At 41.0% G+C, this 24,803-nt stretch overlaps 1 protein-coding gene across 1 annotated transcript; it reads left to right on the top strand.

The window, feature by feature from the left end:
• On the top strand, positions 1-23,849 carry FAM168B (family with sequence similarity 168 member B). The gene is made up of 7 exons (XM_021555807.3): positions 1-125; positions 6,549-6,629; positions 10,429-10,512; positions 14,577-14,719; positions 15,633-15,810; positions 17,567-17,696; positions 18,953-23,849. Exons 2-6 carry the CDS (start codon positions 6,560-6,562, stop codon positions 17,677-17,679), a joined length of 588 nt encoding a protein of 195 aa, XP_021411482.1. The 5' UTR covers positions 1-125; positions 6,549-6,559; the 3' UTR covers positions 17,680-17,696; positions 18,953-23,849.
• The last annotated feature ends 954 nt before the right edge of the window (positions 23,850-24,803 follow it).

The raw sequence follows: 24,803 nt of genomic DNA, 5'->3' as shown, positions 1-24,803 counted from the left end.
CCCGTCCCGGCCCGTCCCGCGCCCGCGGGGCCGCGCACGCCCCCACGCACGCAACGCGCGGGCACCCGCACGCACGGCTCAGCCAGCGCCCGCCGCGCCGCCCGCACGCAGCGCCGCCGCTCACGGTGAGTGCGGGCCCGGGGCCGCGGGGGCGGGCAGGGCCGCCGGGACAGGTGCGGGCCGCGGCCCCGCCGCGCTGCGGCCCGGCCGGCGGAGCGGGACCGCGGGGCTCCGGCCGCAGCAGGTACCTGCGCAGGGCCCGCGGCCTCCCCGCCGCGGCCGCACTCGGGGCTCGGCGCCGCTCGCTGCCGCAGCGCAGCATCGCCCGGTGCGAGCCCGCTGCGAATTGAGGCTGGCGTGTGAGGGTCCGCGCTCCCGCACGGCGGGCGGGCTGCAGTGCGTGCGGGGCACTCTCGGTGCGTGCCCCGCACCTTTGTGAGCGCAGGCAGCGATCCAGGCTCGGCCCGCGGTGCTCTGCTGAGGCGGAAAGGGAGAAGCTACGAGCGGGGCTTGCGGTGCTTTTCTGCATCGTTTGGAGCCCTGTAAACACCTATCAAATAGTGAAATCGCTGCTCTGAGAAAGGTAAAAAGTCAGGGATTCGGTGAAGGCAGACACCCAGCGCTCAGGGCCAGGACGGCATTCGGTAGGTCTCATTCTGTTTCTGCACAGCTGTGAAAATCAGGAGTTAGAAAATACATGTGTTGCAAAGGAACGCGCAGTTTGTCTCACACTGATCTGTGGGGTTTTGCATTCATCTCTGTGGAACTTGATTTCTTCTTGGATGTTGAATCTCGGTGTGCATGTTCCCTCGTGTGACCAGACTTTCTGTCTGCTCTGATGTGATTTTGCTGCAGGATGTGTAATTGTCAGTGTCCTAAACCTTCCATGCTGGTAGAACGCACCCTTTCCTGCATCTTTGGGGTGGTAATTACACACCCTAACTCTGAGGTTGGAAAGGAGGAGGGCTCAGGAAGCTTTTGGAAATTCTGTGTTCGTTGTGGTTTGTGACAGTTTCATGTTATTTCAGAAAGCAGTAGGGAAAAAATTGAAAATTAATTTAATTAAAAAATGCTTTATAGGATTTTAGGAAGAAGCAGAGGTCTGGGACTTACCTAAAGAGTTCTAAATACAATTCCTTTATGTAGTGAAGTTACACTCTTCCAATTTGATTTTCTTCTCTGTTTCTCATAGTTGATTAACTTCCCCTAAATTTGGCAACAGACAGGTTTCTATGATTCTTACAGTGAGGGCTTGGTGATTTGAGGACTTGTTTGAGATGAGAATGCACACAAATTCAAAGTTACACGGGAGATGTGGGGATTGGAGCTGGCAGCTTCTCTCCTCTTATGCCATAACAACAACAGAAATTGTAGACTTTAAGAAATATTGTGCAGTTTGTTTAATGTTTCCATAAGTTAGAAGGAGGTTTTTTTTTAAGAAAATAAGGTTTTGGTAATGTTCTGGGATATTTCGAAGACTGGAGCAATGCCGCAATGTACAAATGAAGTTGGATCACAAGCAGGATCTTAATTTTGTGGGCTTTGTGTAGGTTTTCTTTTTGTGAAAGACGTGTGAAACTGTTGAGTCTTTCACATCTAATCATGTTGTCTGTCCTTACCGACACTGAGTGCAAGTAGTGTTGGTGTTAATGTAGGTGTTACATAAGAAAAAACCCCTAACAAACCCTTGGTAAATCAGTCTTGCAGGTGAAAGTTGTGTTCACTAGAAAGGAATAAAAAGCCTGAACTGCTCCATTCCTTTTTCTAGCCTTAGGAAAAAAGAAGACATTCAAACAAAACATAGAGTGCTTGGAGGTGTCTTATTCATTCTCTGTGACAACATCCTGTAACTCAAGCAGGGGAGGAAGACTTGCATGGGAATGAGAGTTCCAGCTTTGTATTTTACTTTATGTGTGAGCTTTGAGCAAAGATGTTCACTGTCCTTTTCTAGGCTGTCATTCTGCAGCCTCAGTCTGTCCTGTCACTGTCTAGTCCTTCTCCCTTCCTTGGCTGGAACTGGTCTTGGCCATTTGGGGATGTGTCACAGTTCTCTCAAGCTGATAGATGGAAAACCAGCAATCCTTTATCCAAAATTCCTCCAGCAGAGCCCAGAATCCTGGCAGCCAGCTTATCTGCTCCAGCCTAGTGAGGGGTCCCAGTGCAGGGATTGCTTGCCAGCTGCATGGCAGCTCTATGAGCTCTGATTGCAGCTGCCTGCAGTCCTGGGCTGCCATAAACCTCTGCTCTCCCCTGAACAGGCTTCTCCTCCTTCCTGGGAAAATTAAGTGACTTTTTTTTGAGGTCTTTGGATGAATTGAATGAATTAAGTACTACCTGCCAGTACCAGGACAGCATGGGATGCCTTGTCTTAGTCTTTATAGTATTATATCTTTTTTTTAAAACTAATTGTGAGAAAAGTGCCTGTTATTTGGCCTTAGATTTGCATCAAATGGTGGCTGAAGGTTTAACAGAACACAGTGTAACTGAGACTTCAATTGTCAGTTATTTGAAGAGCTGAAGTGTCATGAACTAGTTTCTTTGTTACTTAGCAGTGGAAATTACTTCTTTTGCGTTACCAGGCACTTATGTATTTTACTTGTATTATGCTTTGACTGGAAGTCAAATGGGTAAAATGCAGAGTGTTATTAAGATGGTAAGTAACTTAGCAAGTGCAGACTGGGTCATTTGTACAATATCATGGCAAATGGCATTCTGAAAGTGTTCCAGAATGGATCGGTGTTAAACACTGTAATGACTTGGTGTGTGTGAGTCTGCTTTAGATCGTAGAAGGGAAGTGTTACTGCACCACAGGAGTGTGCTTTAGCCAAAGTATTTGGAGATTCCTCCCCAACTCTTGTGATGGAATTGTCATCAAAAGATCATTAAATGGCATTCGGTAGATTTATTCTGGTAGTGTGAAAATCAGGAGTGAGAAAATACATATGTTGCAAAGGAATGTGACAGTGTTTGCATTGATCTGTGGGTTCTTACATTCATCTCTGTGAAAAGATTTTTAAAAGCAGAGCTTCCTAGAAACATGCTTGTCCTGAGTGTAGCAGGAAAAGCTGTGTGCAGAAAAGATCCAATTGGGAGTGCTGGAGCTTCAGCATTAGCAGTGGTTTGCCTTTGTGCTCAGCTTCCCAAAACCTGGGTGGTTGTCCTGGTATCTGTACCAGGATGAGATCTCACAGGCCTGATGAGAGCTGAGCTTGATTGCCTGGCTTCAGCCAGAGTGGAAGGTGAAGGTTTGCACTTCCCAGCATCCTTGTGCAGTCTTTAATCAGAGCATCTTTAATAAGTATGATTGCCTTCATTTCGGCTGAAAGAGTCATTGGTATACAGTTAGCTCTGTGCAATTTATATACAGATGATGCGCTGTAGACACTTATTTGCATATTCATTAGCATGAGAATGCTTTGGAGGGAATGCCAACAAAGCAGTTGAAAGACAGGGATTCTTTGGGCTCCCTTTATACCAGTCCTCCCCAGTGTTTGATGTGGACTTGGAGCATTCCAGGGAAGTGGACTGCAAGGTTCCACATCTCAGTATAAGAGATACCCTTCCAAGTAAAATTATGGTTAGAGTGGGATGATTGCAACCACTGGGTAATACTGCATAATTATACTTACACATGTTGGGTCCTTCAGAGGAGACCTGAAAATAATTATTTTTAATTAGAAGTGGTCTGACATTTAGTCTGCATTACAGACTGTGAGCATTTTGTGTAGGCTGGTAGTTCTGACTTGTCTGTCGGTGGTGAAAGTACATCCTTGTCCCACCAAAGTTGAATTAATTTGTGTGTGTGTCCACTTGTGAAGTTGAAAGCATGGATTCATTTGAAGTGGAAGTGAACAGCTTTAGGCTACCAGTGTCACTAGGGGGTTTTTCCCCCCTTCCTTAAGTGGAGTTCCTCTCTCAGTCTGTACTTCCTTTGAGATCAAGTATGTGTTGGCTGACATTTTCTATCCATTTCGTCTACCTCTTCATTTTTGTGTGGCTTCTGTTTAAGCCATCTCCAACAGTGTATGTCCATGTGTTGTTCTGCAGTCATTGTCTACTAATATTTCTAATAGTTGGGATTATTTTTGGGTTTTGGTTTTTTTTTTTGCCTAAATATTCACAGGAAATCTTGCTGGTTTTCCACCTGACAGTTCTCTTTTTGATCATTGCCATTCAGAATGGTGAGAAGGTTCCATAGTCTTTTCTCCTAATTGCTGTAGGGACTGCAGGGAGGAGCAGCACATTTGTAGGATATGAGGGTGTGGGAGAGCACTGTGTTATTGGAGTGGAAAGGTTTATCCATCTCCTTAAGACTTTAACCCTATAACTGGGAAATGCTGAAACCAAAGTGAAGCTTGAGCCCCTAAGGATTTTGTAAATTTAGAGACAAAATGTGGCAAAATCAACATGGAAGAGGAGCAGAAATGCACATGAGAAGAAAGTGCAGAGAGATATAAAGGGAACAAACTGAAAGTTTTCAAGTAAGTGAGACTCATACTTTAGAGAGAAGGATGCAGAAAAGAGCAGCCTTGCTAAAAGAAAATGCTGGTCCAGCAAAATACACCTGTTGATTATGGCACAGAGTTAATGCTGCTAAAACTCCACAGGGCTTCAGTGGAATATTGCACTTTATCCTTGAAGTACAGCTTGCTGTGGAAGATTTCCAAAGAGATTTGTTTCAAATGGTGCTTGATGTGGGTCAGGTGCTTAAAACATGCTGCTCTGGGGAACTTTATTCATCCTAAGTGATGTAAATGGCAGCTTGTTTAGTTTGTAACCCAGTGGACTCTGTTTTCTTGATGTGTAATATGGATCTGAATGAAAAAGGCAAGTTAGTATTGCTGGAAAGTGAGGGGAGAAAGCCCAAGAAACTGATGAATCTTGTAATTATCTTATATTGACTTGGAGTGTTTTGTGAAACCTGATTATAAACTTTCTGACAGCACTTACTGATTCCTAATTTTGCACAAATGGCAGTTTTATGTCTGTTGTGTACCAGGTGCTGCTAATTCTCTTGGCACAGAGCTGGTTTTAGTTCCTTTAAAAAGCAAACTTTATGCTTTATAGAGTCGCTTACCGTAGGTTTATCAGTGCAGCTATACTGATAAACTCCACTTGGATTCCTGCCATAACGTGTCCTGTAACTAAGGTAGTGCATGTGTAATTAAACTTCCTTGTTTCATACATTTTATTTACAAAATTTCCTTAAACTGTGTTTAACTGCTTAACACCCAGTTGATTTAAGTAAGACAGCATCTCGAGATGTAGAAGAGGAAGTTCAAGTATCAGCTATTAGCAGCTAATAAGAAAGTCTGGTTTCATAGACTGCCCGTAGAGTGTCTTGGGTGCTTGCAGGAAAAATTATAGAATGTCCTGCGTTGGAAGGGACACACAGGGACAATCAGTCCAGCTCCTGGCCCTGCACAGCACCCCAAGAATTCCACCATGTCCTGAGAGTACTGTCCAAACATTCCTTGAGCTGGGTCAGGCCTGGTGCTGTGAGCACTGCCCTGGGGAGCCTGTTCAGTGCCCAACCACCCTGAGGGGGAAGAACCTTTTTCAAATATCCAGTGTAACCCTCCCCTGTGAAGTGGAAGATCTGTGTATGTATATCTGTCTATCTATCTGTGCAGAAAATCAGATGATTGAAGATACTGAGCTTTAAATACGAAGATTTTTTTTCTAAAGTACTGGAATAGTAGTTGTGAACAGTATTCCTGTATGAGGCACTTGAGAAGCATCTTCAATGCAATTTTATTTTCCTTGTGTTTGCATACAAGGTTATTTTTAAAATGGGATTTAGTTTAATTGCTGTGGGTGATGCTGGCTGTAAGAGCCTGGTTTTTGTGTGAATGCATCATTCAGAAATGACTGGACACAACTGTCAGCTTGTCATAGGCTCTGAAGAACTTGGCAGGAAGTAAACAAAGACAGAGATGTGGGCTGGCTGTCTAAATGCACAGAGTCTTTTGCCACTTGCTTCTGTAGTAGTTGGATGTTTGATGATTTAATGCTGGTAAAGGACTGGAATGCCAGGTTCCAATGCCAGTAAGAATGGACCGTGAGTGTTTGCATCCCTTGGCTAGAGGCTTCAGGAAAGAACTGGGAAGAAAGCAAGGCTGGTAGATGGCAGAGAGATGCTGAGTGATTGATAAATGGTAGAGAGGTGCTGAGTGACTGACAGGTGGCAGGAGAAGTCCAGCACAGGAGAACCCCTGCAGTGGGTTTGGATCTGCACACCACAGGGGAGCTCTGGGCTATGGAAATATTTTGAAAGCGTGCTCTGCAACAGGGAATGTTTCATTCCTGAGACATTCCCTAGCTGATTGAGGGTTGGGATGCTTTGAAACTTCTTCCTGCAGTGATTCTTTCCTGCCTGTAGCTACAGCTTTCATGTTGAGAAGTAGTGGAATTGCTGCTCTTCCCTTTGTAACATTTTCTTCCAATATGTTTCCTTAGTTTCCAGTTTCACCTTAGTTGTTGTGATTTCAAGCTTTCCCTATATTTAAGTAAATACTGGTTTTCTTTTTCTCTATTTCCTGATTTAGTTACTGAAATCATGAATCCTGTGTATAGCCCTGGATCTTCTGGGGTTCCCTATGCAAATGCCAAAGGAATTGGTTATCCAGGTAAGCAGCTCTGTTTTCTGACAAGTTTCAGTTACACTGCTCTTTGCTCATGGTCAAGAAGAAATAGTCAGTTATGAATGCCTTCATGTAAATCTGCTTTGGGATTGGGATGAGGTTGCTTTTAAATTTAAAAAGTGACATTTCAAGAGCGCTGTTATTTCTGTTATATTTCTAACTTCAGTATCTCTTCCAATGTAGCTTATTTTAGGAGTTCTAATAATTACGCCCTGCAAGAAGAGGAGGCAATCTATTTCTGCTGCCAGTTGACTGGCACTGTTAACCTTTCTATCCTCTAATTTTTGATCATGCTGTTTGTTCTCTGGCTGCCCAAAGCATGGCATCAAAGGTGGCACCAAGAAAATGGACAAAAATGTTTTTGAAACGGAAATACATTTAATTTCTTGTTTTATCTGCTTCTCATTGACTTAGTTTTTCATGAGGTTCCCACCCAATCTCCTAGTGTATGTGCAAGGAGGCTTCATTTCTGATGTCTCTATAGTCTAAAAGGCAAAATTAGATTTGGACAGAACTTTCCAGGGAGACATTTCAAGCAGCATGTCTTGATACTGTCTTTTTTTTTTATTATTTGTTATCTTTGACAGAAGGGATTTTCCATCCTGTGAGAGGCTGCAGGGGCTTTTCTGCTCAGCTTTGTATTTCATAAGAAGTTAAACTTCTTTAGCTTTTACAGGGAGGCAGTTTGGTGATTTAGTTGGTAGCTGTGTTGGGAGGCAGAAATTATTCTGTGCTGGTACTGTTTATATTCTTGGTAGCTGTTCTATATTTTCCTACTGGTATTTGCCATTCTTAAATCTGTTTTTCACCTTGGGTATTGCACTAGAATTCCTGTTTTCCTGTTCCACTTTTCTCTGTTCCTCCTTCTAAATAGTAGTGCATGAATGAATTCTCTTTATTGTCTTGATTGTCTCAAAAGCATTTTAATTTTTTTTTTTTGCTTTTCATGTTCCTCAAACTAGTGTACTTTCCTTGATTTCTGCAGTATTTATAAGGGAAATGCAAAACATGTTTAATGGCTTTAGGTCTGTTGAGTGACTGGAATGGTGCAGTAATAAATTGTAAAGCTGAACTATGTAACCATAAGTCCTGCAGGATGATTTTACTCTCTGAGTTACAAAGGCTATAGTAATCTTATAAAAAGACAAGCAGCAGAGGCTTACTAATTAATATAATGTATGGGTCAGTTATTTCTTTATTTATAATAGATGGCTTTTTCCAGCTTTTCTTTTGCTTTAGATAAAGATTATTATGGATTATTTGAATATAACTTTATATATTTAACTCTATTCATTTTCTAAATTCAGATTTATATTAACCAGGTTTTGATTTGTACTGATAAGCATCTACATACTGCATTGAGGCTTTTGTCTATACTAAACTAAGTTGTACCTTAATTTATTTAGGAAAAAAGACTATTGTAAATTCATAAATAGCAGTTTAAACAACATTACAATCTCTAACGTTTTATCTGCTATTATTTATACTAGACTACATATTTAATTATGTAAGTACTTTGCTTGCCAGTTTGCATAACTAAAATACATGAAATCGAAATAGAATTGTTGCAGAAGTGCCTTAAATGTCATGCTACAATGTAGTTATTTAGAACTCTCCCTTGCAGCAGTTGGTTGGTCAGTTCATGCAATTTTGACCCATAATTTCAGTTTAGTCAATAATGTGTTACACCATTAGTTTGATGAGCTGCCTGGTCCAGGCTTTAATATTGTGGGATAAATACAAAGCACATTCTCTTAAATTCAAACTAGACTTGCATTTTAGGAGTTTTTTAAAATGTTGCATGACTAAGAACCCCTTCTTTGCTTCTCCTAATTTAAAAGCTGCAGATTCTCCACTCGGAATCATTGCATTTACATGGGTTGCATGGTAATAGAAAGTGGAGAACACAGCAGTAGGTGGAATGCATACTGAAAGGCAATGTGTTTCTAAAGCTGTTGCATATTTAATAACTGTTTATATTATACTACACCTATTTTAGGCTGTTGGATAGTTTTACAGTAGCAAGAAATCAATATTCAAATGTTCTCATGTGGATGGAAGTTCCTTGTGGAAGCTAAAACTGCTGCTTGTTGTAGTTATCTTTTACACTAATGACCTGTTTCTTGAGTAACTTGGAGTGCTCCACAGTCAGCTAAAGCTGTGAAGAAATAAAGGACTGAAAATGTTTCCTACACCCACTGTTGCAGATCTGTAGTGTGTTTGAGTAAGGTAAAGCTGTACTAAAGCTTTCCACCAGCAGCTTGTGAGTTTGAAAACTGAAGAGCTATTTACACTCTGAAAAGTTGTTACGACTTGGATATGTTATTTTTAACTTTGATTTTTAAGCCTAAGGCTTTTCTTAGTCTTCTCCATGCTGACCACCTCATAGTAGTGCCAAGTGTATGTCACTTGATATGTTTACAGAGTGCTTTACAAAACTGGGTTAGCATATATAGTCCTGAGCTGAGTAATTCTCATTGTTGGGAGTAATTGCTGAGGACTCTGGGATTTATAGTGAAATAAAAACCCTTCAAATTTGAACAGCAGTTTAAAACTAAGCTCTGAGTCTGAAAGTGGATATGCAAGTATTAATTACGTTTTATCTGAAGGAGCTGAGACCTAAGTAGAGAGCAGAATGTGGTAGTAACTCCATCTTTCTGAATACAGACATTACTTGGTTTTACAGATCTGAGTAATGTAAATAGGTTCTTGGGAAAACTAATAGCTATGAGTAATTCAAAAATTTTACTTAATCTGAACAAGCTTTGTGTCTTTCAGGTAACAAGCTTTTGCTAATGCTGTGTTGTGCCTTACACGGAGTATATCACAGTGTTCTCTGGTGCAGAAGTATTTCACTGTAATTTTGCCAGTACCTCTGTGAATCGCTCATTATTGTTGTCACAGTGTCTGAAACTGGGGAGCTTGTTTGATGCCAGTGTAGTAGTAAATATGTGTCAAATTCAGTAAACAATTTGGGCTGCTACTGCTTTCTACTTTATACTTGAGATGCCTCTGATCTGGAGAGTCAGAGTCACTCTAACTTCTAGGGATTTATTTCTGTGAAAAAGTCCATTCAGATTAGTGTTGTGTGTGAGGCCTTTTTGGGAGCTGCCTAAAAACAGAAGCCAGACTGTTAAGACAATAAAAAGCAGTTTGATTTATTGAAGGGCCTTCAGGTACATTCAGGGCAGACAGGCCTCCCAGGGGCTACACCCAGAAATGGACTATGGGTCACAGGTTTTCACACTTTTATAAGTTTGTGCCAGTTTGCTCCCCCCAACTCACTTTTGTTTCCATCTCTGGGGGCCTGAGGCAGTGAGGTGTCCTTGACTGCCAGGCCTGGAGAGGAATTGTTTTTTCTGATACAAATATGAGGACAGTAGCTAACACTGTATATGGAGCTTAGAGTTAGACAGTAAAGAATTGCAAGATTGGAAATATATGAAAAATACAGAAGCTAAAATCCTAAGGCATCTTTCTTATATCAGACCAGGGGGAGGAGTGCAGGACAGTTACACAAATCTTTTTTTTCCAACTAACTTAAGAGTTACTTTGCCAACAGAGATGGCTGGAAGAGGGGTGTAAGAGAGAATGGACTTGTGAAACCATAGCTGTTCTCTTCACTTAGCATTACTCTTCAGGGGGCTTTGGAGAGGAGGATTGCAGTGTGTTTTTGAGGAGGTGTGATTGAAGGCTGTTTGCTTGCCTCAGTTGAAGCATACGCAATGAGGACTTTGAGAATAAAGTCAGTTTAGAAAATAACTGTGGTGTGTTCTTTCTCCAGCTGGCTTCCCAATGGGCTATGCAGCGGCTGCTCCTGCCTATTCCCCCAACATGTATCCTGGAGCAAATCCCACCTTCCAAACAGGTATGTGGAACTGGGGTGTCAGAGCAGGATCCTGGCCTTTGCAAGTGGTTAGAAGCAAGAACGAGGAAAAGCTGTAGGGGCTCACAATAACACTTGTATTGTGGGATAAGTTTTGTATTACCTCGAACATGACTCATAAGGAATCATCTGCTAAATTCTGAAGTATTATAATCTTAAGTGATAATGCATGCACCTTTCAAGAAGTGAACAAGTGAGGTTTTAGCTTTTTTTTCTGTATTTCCAGATTATCCTTGAGGTTTGCATTGCATTTCTCTTCACTGTTTTCTTCATGGCTCTGCTTGCTTTGCATCTTTCTAGTAATTTCCAGATTCCTGTTTTTTCTTCTGTCTATTATCCTCAAAATTATTCTTTTTCATCCCTTTCTTAAATTGTATCTTTCCAAGTTCAGCTTGATGGCTTCTCTCTGCCCTTAGGGTTGTCTTGCACAAGCTGATGGTCTGGAAAGCCTGGTTGCTGGGTAAAGCTGATTCACCATTGTGGGTGCAGGGCAAGGACTTAGGTTACTGCACTTTCATGTATGTCATTTAAGGAAAGGAATGGGATGAGCCTAGGAAAAAGGGGGGGTGGGAAAACAGACATCAAAAACAAGGCACTCACCAAAGTTATTTTTGTTTAGTTCTACTTTCACTAGTAGAACACGATTTTAATGTGCTAATACTTGAAACAAAGCAGAAGCTGGTAGTGCTTAATTTCCACATAAAGCAGAATACAAGAGTACTCTCCCTATGGCTATTTTGTATAGGAAGGAATTCCTTACACTGCTTTGTTAATGTAGAGCTGGGCACCCTCAGAACTCTTCCACTTTCATGTATTATGCCAGCTTTCCAGAGATGCATTTTGCACATAACCAAGTTTGTCCCTGAATGCCCTTGTGTAATTTATGGCAGTAGGAAGGGATACTGCTTGAAATTGGGAAGCTTATACTGTAGAAGCTTGCTTGGTATTGAAGCTCAGTGTTTGTAATGGATGGACTTCATTAACTACCAGGAGGCTCTTCAGGGTGTGGCAGCAATTACTGAGACAAAAGACTCATCTAAAATGTTTGCCTGCAAAACATGTTAAAAGTATGTAACTTTCCTTGAAACACTGTGGGATTCTGGTTGCTACAGCCTCTGTCACTGTTCAGTTTGCTGCTTAGAGGCAGAGGGCAGACTCACACTTGGTCTTGTCTTTGGCCTTGGAGAAACAGATTAATGTCAGAGGTTCCAGAAACTAAAAAAAAAATCACTCTGGGTGATCAGTGGCTGGGTATTGCCACTGTGCCAGTATCTGGGGATGCCAGCTTGCATCTGCACTGGATTTTTCCAGAATTTACCCTGAGAGTCATGTTCAAGGGAGAGCAGTTCCTATCAGGGTAGAGTTCTTGGCTCGGGCAGCACAGCCCCATGTGGGCTTTTATTATTGGCTTTATGGCTGTCAGGCCCTTCAGTTGCACTGCCTTCTGTGCTGCCCTGCATTTATCCTGCAGCTGTGCTGAGGAGAAGCTGTAGGCTTTGATCCTAGGAGCAGGTAACTGAAGGTAGCTCCAGTTTTAGTACAGGTTGCTGTTTACAAATCCTGCTGCAGGAAGCTGAGGATAAGCTGCGTGGAATCAATTTAACAAATCATGGGAATTTTGGCAAAGATTCTTGACCTGTTAGACTTAATCATGTTGTAATATTAGTTTACATTGATTAATCTTGGAATATATCTCATGCTATATAGCAAATTCAAAGAAAGAACCTTTTCACTTCTAAGAAAAAGCAATAAAGAAGCATAAAAATCATATACTGTCATTGAATGTCATTAATTTTTTAAGAACTAGTACTGTTAGTCTTTATTGCTGTTGAATAGGAAGTATACTTTTATTTCAGAACTAAGAATAGCTTTAATTTTTAGCTGCACTTCAAGCTGTGAAGAAAAGTTCAGAATGTACAGACCTCTAATTCAGGCAGATAACAACTTGGAGTGCTTTGTCCTAGCAGCTGGGGTGTTTTTATATATTTTTTTAACCTTTCTGATGTAACAGCTTGTTTGTAGAATCAAAGCTTTTGTAAATCCATAATACACAGCAGTATTTGAATGTGCTGTGCCACTGCTGTTACAAAAGGGTGCTTTTTTACAGGTAACTGTCTTAAATGGATGTGGTTTTGACTTACCCTGTCATTTACTGTTAAGGTCTTTGCTCCATATTGTGGAGAAAAAGAAATGAATAGAATGGCAGAATACCTCTTGTGCAGATTTACCACTCTGCAAGAATGAAAGAGAAATTCTGCAGCTGCATCAGTGGGTTTTTAGAATGAAAGTGGGCTTCACTGAGGACATGGTTGTAGTGATTCTTCATGTTCAGCATTTTGTAGCTGAGGTTTTCAACACAAATAGCTCTCAATACTAATAGAAGTTACTTCCTCAGCATGCTGGATCTGTGAAATACTTAGGATCTCTAAAAGCAGTTCAGAGTAAGTGCTGTGGTACAGCTTTTTTAAAGGTAAAAATTCTATTAAAAAGAAACAGCAAACTTATTTTGTTGTTAGCTAAACAACTTTTAGTTTGAAGGGTGTAATGAAATTGCAAAGAAGCCCAGACTTCTTCAAGAAGAATCAAGGTCATGTGTAATCATCATGCTGTTTGCACAGACCAATTTTTGACAGCACAAATGCAACAAATTCTGTCTGCTATACAACTTCAGATCTGTTTTCTGTATTGAAGTCAGCCCATTCCAGGCAGTTCTTAAAATCAGTCTAATCTCTACTCTTAATAGTATTTTTTTTTTTCTATAATTACCAAATGTCTGTTTTTTCTTGCACTGCCCTAGTACTAGTTTATTAAATTCCAACTAACTACAAATTGTACCTGTGGATGTTGTATCTCCCAGTGTGGTAGACCTGCATGAGATCCAAGATCTTTTCACAGCAGCACAGGCAAGGCCCTTGATGCTTTCTCCAGAGTAGCCATGCCTGTTGTTTGCTACCCTGAATGTTGCTGCTCTTGGATGCTGCTGCTGAGTTGTTCATATTCCCACTCTGGCCATAGAACAATCCCTGGGAGTGTAGCATGCAGAAACATTACATATATTATAGAAAAAATATATTTAAACATTTTAGATAGATATTTATCAATATATCACAATCTCCTCCATACCTCTTCAAGCCCTTTTTCTGACCCTGAGACCTTGCCTGATGAGGGCTGGAGAAATTATGGAAAAGCTGTCTTTTCAGGGCATGAACCAGCAGTTGCCAGTTATCCCTCTAAAAATTCCACAGTTCCAAACATTTACAAAGGCATTTTGGGCTCTTGTAACAGGAATGCCAACCACTTTCTGATGACATCTGAAGTCTTACTGTAGTATAAAAACAATTCTTAAGTGATGTTTAAGGATATGTCTACATATATAATATTCAAAAAGAAGATTTAAGGATCTTAAAGTGCCTTCCAAGTCGAATTTGCAGTTGCACTGAACTTTGCAGTGTTTGTGTTTTAAAGGTACAGCATTTTATGTTTATTTTAGCCAGTTCAGAAAATGCCAGAAAACAAATAGAAATAAAGATAAGTTGAAGTAGAGGTTGCAGATTTTGTCTCTGTTCTCCAAAAATCCATCATGAGGTCTTTAGGTGATTCTGGCTTTTGAAATTCTTGTGCTATATGATCCACTGCAGCAGGTTAGTTGACTGCTACTGTGTTTTGGCAGTATGATTTGGAGGTGTGTGGAGAATTGACTGACACATATGCCAAGTCCCCCTATGTAGGGGTGCTGGCAAATTGCCACATCCTGGTATTTAATGTGTTATTATGAAGATGTGCTTTTTGCCCCATATCCATAGACTTGAAAAATAAATTGTGCAAGTATACAGTTACCTTTTCAGGCTTAGTTGACACAGCCTAATACTATTTCCAGGCTGTTGCCAGTATTAGGTAAATGACAGACCTTGTGCTTGGATATTGGGACTAATTTACCAAGTACTCACATGAAGCTTATGGAGTTGGGGAATATGAAAATCATTGCACCTGCCTTTGGGAAGCAGCGTGCTGCTGAGTGTGTTAATGCAGATTTCCTTTTGTTGCAGGTTACACGCCAGGCACCCCGTACAAAGTGTCCTGTTCACCCACCAGTGGGGCAGTGCCGCCGTACTCGTCCTCACCCAACCCCTACCAGACTGCTGTGTACCCAGTCCGAAGTGCCTACCCCCAGCAGAACCCATATGCACAGGTGTGTGGGCAGAGCCACAAAGTGCCTCTGTGGGCACCTCTGTGGTCCCTGTAATATCTCTGTGAACGCTTAACTTCTCATCTCATTCACTTCTTTGTGCGCTGAGAGACTTTTTAGCTGCGTGCAGTAGGAATTCTTATTACAGTGATTTAGTTTGTGCTGGATTTTATGTCCTCTCTTGTGTGACAGTTACTCAGCATTTACTGGTAGTGTGTTCAACTCTTTGAAGAGACATTAAATTCAGCAGTTATTAAAACATGCTGCATCCTGTACCTACCAGTATCCTGATCTTTTGTTTTTCAAAAATTGTCCTAATTTTTACTATGCAGTTTCTCTTGTAATTTCATGGATTTACCAAGTCTCATGCTAGGGAAGCTGTTGAAAACTATTACAAAGGATAGAATTAAGACACTTCAGTAAATAGGATATTTTAGGGAAAAGTTGTCCTTCTTTGTGTTGTGGGAAGTCACCTGGCACGTAAGTAGCTGAAGAGGATTAATAAGCATGTAACAAGTTTTATTCAGTCTGCTTAGTGTACTTGGATTTGCCAAAAACACTGGATTATTTTACTAAAAGCGACTGAATAAAAAGTTGTGAAATAATGAGAAGTTCTGTCATGGATTAGTATATGAAAGGGATCAAAAGGAAGGGAATGAATGATGCATGAGTCTTTATTGTTGAACTACTGAGGTCCCTACTTCCCGTGTTATCCTGAATGCCTTAAAAAGGGTTAAAATGTTAAATTGCAAGTGAAACACAATTGTAATAGTTACAGTAAATGTTTCAGCTTCTGCTCCATAAATTCTTTGCATTTAGAGTAATACTTTTATGATACAGTTGCTAAAGAAGCTATCATTTATCTTCCCCAGCAGATACACTGTAATTACTTCATGTACTGTTTTTTCTCCTACAGCAAGGCACTTACTACACACAGCCTTTGTATGCAGCACCACCCCACGTAATCCACCACACCACAGTCGTGCAGCCCAATGGAATGCCAGCAACCATGTACCCTGCTCCGATCCCGCCGCCCCGAGGGAACGGGGTCACCATGGGCATGGTGGCTGGGACCACCATGGCAATGTCAGCAGGTGGGTGTGCTCACACCATGGCTCTTCTCAGTGGGATCTCCTTGGAGCCAGCAGGGAGCACGGCTGCCTTACAAAATGTGATGCCACAGGTGCACTTGACAGATTCGTGCTAATGTCAGTTCAGAAGGACTTGTGCAAGTCGTGTGTCTTCACAGAATCACCAGGCTGGAAGAAACCTTCAAGATCATAGAGTTCAACCCAGCCCCAACACCTCAACTAATCCCTGGCACCCAGTGCCACATCCAGGCTTTGTTAAACAAACCCAGGGATGGTGACTCCACCACCTCCCCCGGCGGCCGTTCCAGAGCTTTATCACTCTTTCCATAAGAATCTTTTCCTTAACATCCAACCCAATTTTACCTTGGCACAGCTTGAGGCTGTGTGCTTTGGTTCTGTCAGTGCTGCCTGGAGAAAGAGCCCAGCCCCACCTGGCCACAGACACCTTTCAGAAGCTGTGGAGAGTGATGGGGTCACCCCTGATCTCCTTTTCTCCAGGCTGAGCACCCCCAGCTCCTTCAGTGGTTCCTCACAGGGTTTGTGTTCCCAGCCCCTCCCCAGCCTCGGTTCCTCCTCTGGATGTGCTCCAGTGTCTCAACATCCTTCCCAAACTGAGGGGCCAAAGCTGGGCACAGCACTCGAGGTGCAGCCTCATCAGTGCACTTCTGAGTGAGTCCAGCTAAGTCAGGGTTTGTTCTTGTTCAGCAGTGCCTTGATCACCTCTGAGGATGGAGGTACCACATCCTTTTCCCAGAGTTAGTATTACAGGGACAGGAGTTTTTCTTCATATCTCTGTAGAATATTACTTACTCTTGCACCCTTTGTTTCTCCTCATATCAGCGTCAAGAGTGTGACTTACTTTTCCCACTGCATTTCTCTTTGCGAGTTGAAAGCAGCAGCCTCTTAGAGCTGAGGAAAATGCAGTGTTCTGTTCTCACCCCTCGTATCACAGACCTTCCTTGTCTTGAGATACAACACTTCATGTGTTTGTACTATCTGAAGGTCCCCTGTGTCATGGGAAATGATTGGGGATATCTTCTTCCTATTGCCACAGTATTTTAGTGATAGTGTTTTGGAGAGAATGGTGTTTAATCAATAATTCAGTCTCATCTCTGAGTGTTTGCTGAGGGGGCGTCATGCTTTGTTACTCACTGGGTTTTAACTCATAAAGAAAACTCCACATTCACTCAAAGGATGCTAATTTAAAAATCTAATAAACAAGAGCTGTAAGTTTGTTTTGAGATTCTGGTTTCTGTCCTGTCAAAGTTATAATTTAATTTGAGAAACTTCTAAACTAGAGGCATTAGGTGTCACAAACTGAGCTAAGAGAGCTTTACTTGTAGGGAAAAAGCCTATCTGTAATTATGCAAACAAGAACTAATTTATTCTGATTTATCAGTCAAGTTATCTCTACCATCAAATATTCTTAATGGTATGTAAAGCCTGCTGTGGGGAGAGTTGCTTATGTGGCAGGGTTTCTGCTAGAGCTATTTTTGAGTAATGAATATCTTTGTATGCACTGGCTTAAACATCCACTGGGCTAAAATGGCCCCCTGGTATAAAGATTTGAAGAACATTGGGACTGGAATGCAAAATGATACTCGTACTTTTGAAAATGAGTAAGTTGTAATTGTCTTTAAAATTACTTCGATTTTTCTCCCCTCTACTTTTTTTTTTTTTTTTTTTTAATTTATTTCCTTTTTTTTTTCCCTCTCTACTAGATTTTTTACTTACTGAAAAACTGTTCTCTTCATTTCAGGTACTTTGTTGACAACTCATTCCCCAACTCCAGTAGCCCCTCATCCAGTTACTATGCCCACGTATCGGGCTCCAGGAACACCAACCTATAGTTATGTGCCCCCACAGTGGTGATCATCCTGGCAGTCAGTGTAAGTTGCATTGAAAGCAGTTAATCTTTCTTACAAACAACAGCATTTCAGGTTCTTTGGGGGACATTTTTGCAGATGGTAAGCATTGGGGGGTGCTTCTGCAGTATTCTAATTGAGCAGGAATACTCAAAAATCCTGCTGGAGTTTCTTGAGTGATGTGTGTCTTCACAAGTCGTGAATCATTTTCACGATGTGTAATTGTCAAATATGAAAGAATGAGCCTTAAGTTGGCCTTATTAAAATACATCTGGAATTAAATATATGCAGTATTTTGGAATCATTGGTAATTGTTACATTCAATTCAGGAATCACAGTACTGCTGAGTTTATTTGACTTTGTAGTTGAATTATCTGTGATTGGATAAAGGAAAGGTGTTTTGCCTTGCTCTGAGGGTGAATATTTGTCACAAGCTGCTGAAACAGATAACCTTGAGGTAATTTCATATATTCACTCTGTTTCAGGTAAGTATCAGTTTGTACTTCATGCAGTCAGCATGGAAAAAGCAATTTTGTGTGAACCAAAATTTAGATCGTGGGTTTCAAGAAAAGGAGTTTCATTTTGAAATCTGTTATAAAGTGGGATGGATTTTGGGGGTGTAATCTGTGTCAAACTGACACAAGGACTAATGTTTTTGTGATACCCACCTCATTTCTAGTTTGTTTGGTTATTTTTAGTATAAGTTGAAAACAGCTTCATTTGAATTAATGACTTGTCAAACCAAATTAACTTGAATTTTTCATTTTCAGTCTATTTAGTTTATGACAAAAGTTTCAGCAGTTAGAAGAACAGAGTTCTGAGATTGCATGTGACCATTCCCTTTGAGTTAGTAATGTAGCAGCCATTTCTCATTTTGCTGTGATGGTACACAGCTCTCTGCAGATCTGAAATGCTTCTCATGAAGTATTTCAGCCAAGAGTCTCACACTACACATATACAAGAAGTGAAAATTAAGCTGCTAATAAACTCATGACTGCTGGTAATTAAATTTAACACAAAGTACCTTCTTAATATTCCATCTTCTGCCTTAAAAACAACGGTGGTGCTGACAGAAAGCTGGACTGGACATGACCAGAGCAAGTCCATGTAGTGTGTTCTTGCCTCAAAATGTGGCAGGATAAGTTGCTAGGGCAACATTATTTAACACTTGGCATTTGTTGGTGTATGTGGTGCATGCAATGTTAATGTGTTCTGCCACACTCAAATAGTATTTCACCTAATTGAGAGTATTTCCCACTTTTTTTCCCCTCTTAATGTAGGTTTAAAGATGGGAGATATGCAATCAAGAAATTGAGGTTTAAAAGTTGGTGCTGAAGCCCTCATGCCTCCAACCAGGACTTTCCTTCTGAATGCTTTCAACACTTGGCTAAACACTACTAATTCCTGATCACTGAAGATTTTCCAGTGCTGCATATCTTACATCTTGGAACTCCAGCAGTTAGTCTTAAAGCAAATCCTGTTTTGTGGACTGTCTTGCAATTTTTTAGCTAATTATAATGATAAAAAGGGAGTATAAATTTATTCTGATCCATATCTAGTTGAATGCATGTTAAAACACAAAAACAAAGCTTGCTCAATCTACCTGCAGTGACTGATGCAAAAATCATCATATGCAAATCCAAAGGAACCGAAAAGTATTTTACAACTTGTATCACTAATGCACTGTTGTAATGTATGCAGGGTCTGACAAGGTAGAATCATGAAAGTGAGTTTCTTTCTAGAATGCCATAACATACATTAGATGAGTACTTCAGCCTGGTTCAGGTTGATGGAGTTGCCAGTTTAAAAGGGGAATATTTTTGTTTAAGTGATGTGTTCTTTTCAAATTCAGCTAATAAATTGGAGTGATTGGAAAATGAGTCAGACAAGCTGTAGACATCCCCGCACACCATTAGTTTACTTCATACCTTTTCCTTTTCATTGTATGGAATCAGTGTTATACAGATGTTCTTAAGGATCAGAATTAAATGACAAAGGTAGTGCTGTGTGTGCCAGTAAATGAGGCAAATTTCCTTGAGGCAAAACTGGCTCTTAGGAATAGTAGGAGGTGGTATCACCTGCAGAGTGAATAGCACGTCCTGGGGAGATTTCTATCCAGTACTATCTTTCAGATAATGCAAGATGTGTTAAAAGTGAGACTGCCACACAGACTGATAGAAAAACACTTCCTTTTAGTGCTCAGGTGAGCAAATTCGTGCTGTTTTTCCTAAAGAATGTTGTAGTCAGTTGAAAACATATGTGCAGTTGATCCAGCTTGCTTTCCAGAAACTTAAGAAGTGCAAGGGCTTTCTGCAACAGAGTTCAGCTGCATGTTATTCTGAGGAAAGCTTGTGTGCCTGATGAGTATGTTAAAGGGGAACAAATCATTTTAACACAATTTCCTTATTATTTACTTGCAGTATGGACTATGGATACTCTGTAGTAGGGCTGCCAGAATATAGAGGGTTTAAATAGCAGTTTCATTTTGGTTTCTTTCATGAAAATATTTGTAATTGAAGTAGGAGTCATTTGTTGGTTACAGCCTTTTGATGTGTTTTCTTAGTATTTTCTTTTTTTTACTTCCTAAATTGCACTTGGAAGCACGTAAAATAAGACTTGACTGCAGATTAGCATTTCATTGCAATGAGTCATTTGTGATATTCTTTCTTGCAACTTCAATTTTTAAAGTACCTCAAAGCAAATGCTGTGGGGATAAAGGGCTAGCCTTGGAACCCATTTGTATACCAAAATTGTTATGGGGGAGATTTTAAATTTTTAAATTTGAATATTGCACATTAAAACCGAGGTTCTTCTTAAGCCTACTTGATTTACAATTCCAGAAAGATGCAAATTTTTTTTTTTATACATTCTGCCTGCAATAAATTATGCAGTAAATGGATATAAAATGTTGTTCCCTTTTAAGCATTTACACTGAGGTATACCAGGCTGTCTTGTTCTCATAGGTTAACTTCAATTCAGAATTAAATTTTTTGACGTTGTGTATCTTAGTTAAGCTTTGTTTTGGGATGTTCTCCTGTACAGGCTTGGCAGCTGATTTGGGATAGCATCAGTGCTGATTTAGTGCTGCCATCCCAGTACTCTGCCCTGGTGAGAGGCTTGTGTAGCTTCATACCCCATTGGTGGTTAGAGCCTTCAGTAACTTTATTTTTTACAGTAAGCACTCACTGTATTTTGTACCCTTTTTTTTTTTTTTTAAATAAAGTTTAGGTTTATTTTGCATGAATCACTGTCAGTGGATGACCCCCTTATTTCTAATGCCTTGAACATAACTATGTTGTTGGAATAAGTACTTTCAACCTTACTCATGAGCACTTACTGCAGCTTAGGGATTTCCATATGTTTTTATATGGAGCAGAAAATGATCCAAGACAAATTTAGTTGAATCTGTCCTGCTTTGTTCAGTCTGTGTAACAATTCCATTTGTGTGTTAGATTTGCAGCTGTGATCAGTCAGGTGTGGCAGAGCACAGTGAGCACCAATGCAGGGCGTGGTTCGCAGGAGCTGAGGGCTGGAGCAGTGCTGTGTTGGGGAGGAGCTGTGAGGGCCAGGCTCCAAGGTTTGCTGTCTCCTGCCTCATCACCCCGAACTAAAGTCATAGGAGAGAACTTCTGTGAATGCTGCAATAGAGAAATAGTTAAGGAATTAATATAACTTCCTATATATTTGCTCTAACTTCAGATTCCTAAATGTCATCTTGGAATTGGTCTCCGTGTAGTATTCCATAACACTTAGGCAGTCTCACTTACTTGAGCACTTTTTTTTTTTTAAGTTGCATTATGGGATTCATCCAGGAGGGAGAAACTGTACCTTTTTCAAAGGTACTGCACCTTCCAGTCCTGAGCGATTCTGATCCTACTGGGAGGCTGGAGTTGTCTCCAGGAGTTCTTCTGAAAAGTAACCAAAAGCACAGTGCAGGGGGACGGGGGAATATGTGTATATATAACTATCTCAGTGGTATTTTGTTGCAAATAGTAGAAAGCATGGATATAAAACTGCAGTGGGGGAAACTGTACATCATTAAATAGGCGTTTACACAGTGAGGGTCTTATGAAACATTCTCTCCTGCTTTTTATATAACATTCCCTATTTAGAATTCCTTTATAAATGAAAACACAGTATGTGTTTGCACTAAAGCTCCTCAGCAAATTAAAAGAGCTAGTGCAGTAGATACATTTCAGATCAAGCTTCTCTTTAAAAAAAGAAAACTTTTATGGCAGCTTTATATGATTAAAAAAAAAAAAGTACTACTATAAACCTGGAACTGAAAATAACTGTTGCAGCAATAACAATGAGAAGTCCAAGAATTTTTTTTTATTCAAATTTCAAGTGTTGCATCTAGATAAAATATTTTTTAAAACCAAGGTATTCCCTATGTCAGTAACAGCTGATGAAAATGTGTTTTAAATGTAGCAGCAGCAAAAGAAAAATGGCTAATTGGCACCAAAAACACATTGCCCTAGTCAGTGTGGTGGTGGTTAACTAAACACCAGGAAGGAAAAGAGATAACCTACTGCTAGATGTTGCTTATGCTTGTTGTAACCCTCTCCTTTTTGGAGTTTCTTGGAGACATGCAGGAATGCTGCTCAAGAAAGCTTCATTTTGAGTGTACTATGCAAGTTAAATGCTTAGATGCAGCTGTAGGTGAAGAAGGTCCTTTATTTTCATTGAAGTTTTTCCTTCGCTCCATCCACTGATAAAGCTGACCAAACAACAGAAGCAGACCACCACCCGTCAGTACCACCGTGTGGGGTGGTGTCAGGAGAGCTGATGGCACAGGGCTGTGCTCCAGGGTACTCAGCAGGGCTGCTCTGTGCAGTGCCCTGCCTTCCCTGCTCCTTGGCTGGCAAGGCAAGAGCATTTCCTGCAGTCACTGCCCAGTGCTTCAGCACACTGCTCATTTGGGTTTTGATCAAATAGGTAAGCACATCAGTGACGCCACCACCTCGCTCTAGGGTCAAGCTCATACCAGGGTGGTAACTCCGTGTGTGTGCCACCTCCCATCTTAGGAACGTGAGCAGTAGCGATGCTGGAGCTGGAGGCACGGATGGAGCTGTGGCTGTGCTGCTCCCTGGCTGCCTGGGCTGTGTTTGTGCCATGTTCTCAGGACACAGCCCCAGCCTGCTCCAGCTCCAGTCAGTCCAGGCAGGTTCCTCAGCCCTGCGAGCCAGCCTTTGGGAAGGCTGTAAAAGACGTGGCCATTTCAGCTCCCTCGCACTGTTCTCATGAAGAAGTGCCAGTTTCTAGTCCTGTGTTGTGTCAGCTCTGGGCTTCCTGCAGAGCCCCTCACACGAGGAGGTGAAATGCAGCAGGGCAGGAGCACCTGCAGCAGGGTCGGGCAGTTTGTGCAGGGCTGGCCCAGGGCTGGTTCCCATCTGCTGGGGGGACTCTGGGCACTCTGGAGCTTCTGCCCAGGGTGCTGAGGGCAGGCAAGGTATCCTGTAGGCAACAGAGGGAAGAGGAGCAGTGGGGACAAGAATCCTTGTGCAGGTTGCATATAACACTGAAACATCTGAATTTCACACTTAGTAAGGGTCCATTTGTGACTTATATCTGGACAATTTATGGGCCCTGAAGTTCCAACATCAAGAAAATGAACATGACTTTTCTAAACTGATTATGACTTTTGGGCACTTAGCAGGCAAACTGGGAAAGCTTTTTTTAGCTGGCTGCTGTACAGACTTGTTTTAAGTAGAAGGGATTTGTTAGTGGATTTTTGAAATTGTAATGCTATTATTGGCTGCCCTCCTGTCTTAAGATCTAAAAAAGTGAGTGCATGCAATGGAAGTACAAGAGGCCCCAGTAATAGTTCTCCATGTTTGTTATGAAATAGACACAGGTTTCCTTCTTATGACTTTTTTTTAAACTGTCTTAGGAACAGTTGTATTGGTACTTTTTCTTTAAGTTTAGGTCAATGTTGTCTTCCAGAATAAGTTTTAAGGTGTCACTCACTCCTGCATAGAACTATCGCATCAACACAAAGAGTGGAGATTCCATTCTGAGCCAGTTCAATTGTGAAAATTCATACTTTTTTTATTTTTTATGCAATTCAATGAGTAGATGAGCTCAAGTTTAAATTCTTAAAAGCACGTTTATTGTAACAAGAATTGTTATGTATTAATACTTCAGTTTTCAATAAAGATTGACTTGTGTTGCTTATTGTGGTTTCTTTCCTACTGTCTTTGGTGAAATCCTTCTAGAAAACATTCTGTGCTGGAGGATGAGTATGATGCATTTAAACTCTTCAAGCTGATGGAATCTGGTGATTGATGGAAGCCAAGTGTTGAAATGGGATGAGTGACTGTGCTCAGTAAGGTTTCCTGATGCCTAACAGAGCACAGTGGCAAAGGCTCCCCAGTGGGGGATTAAGCTGCCCTAAGTTGTCCTGTCTGAGAGTACAGTAAAGGTGTTCAACCCTGCCTTGTTCCCTTTTGAGACGTTTCTGGGGTTTGAGAGGTTTTATTTTATAGCTTAAAACAAAGGAAATGGAACAGGTGTAAAATCTGACATTACTTGAGCATTTGCTTCATACCAAAGCCATGCTGTTTGATTGGAGAGGTGACAGCCCTGAGCAGAAAACTGTTAGAAATCAGTGTCTTGAGTGTTTCCCAGAAGGAAAAGAGTGGAGTAGGTGTGAAGTGTGGATAATTATCCTATTTCTTTAGTGTGTGGGTGGTTGTAAAGCTCTGGGGGAACAACTAAGCTGCTTGAACTAACTGGCTATTTTCATTTATTGTAGGTCTCCAAAAATAACAATAACTTACCTGGTAACCTTCTGGAAAAAAAGCTACACGTGGAAGAGGAAGGTGCAACGTGACTGCATCAATCTGCAGGAATAGTGTTTCATTGTCAGGATTATTGCTGCAGGTAGTTTTGGGTAGTTCAGCTTCTAAACTTGTAGCTGAGCATAAGGGATGCCATGGAGAGAATTTTTTTTTTTTTTTTCCGTGTGTTTTCCTCAAGCTAATTTTTGGTTAGTTATCCTGGGATTGCTTTCATGTTGCAGGTAGATAAGTTTGGGAGTGTTTTTTGCAGAGCACTGCAGCTGATGAAAATTCATAATCAACCAGTGGGTTGCTGAAATCTGGGATGCTATAAAGGGAAAAAAGCTGT

Source organism: Lonchura striata, chromosome 10 (genome assembly GCF_046129695.1).
Source record: "Lonchura striata isolate bLonStr1 chromosome 10, bLonStr1.mat, whole genome shotgun sequence".
NCBI lineage: Eukaryota > Metazoa > Chordata > Aves > Passeriformes > Estrildidae > Lonchura > Lonchura striata.
This window is presented reverse-complemented; position numbering and strand designations above follow the sequence as displayed.

Coding starts and splice junctions, on each gene's coding strand:
- FAM168B (XM_021555807.3), top strand. CDS start 6,560: ATGAATCCTGTGTATAGCCCTGGATCTTCTGGGGTTCCCTATGCAAAT. Junction 6,630..10,428: donor CAAAGGAATTGGTTATCCAG/GTAAGCAGCTCT, acceptor TTCTTTCTCCAG/CTGGCTTCCCAATGGGCTAT. Junction 10,513..14,576: donor AAATCCCACCTTCCAAACAG/GTATGTGGAACT, acceptor CTTTTGTTGCAG/GTTACACGCCAGGCACCCCG.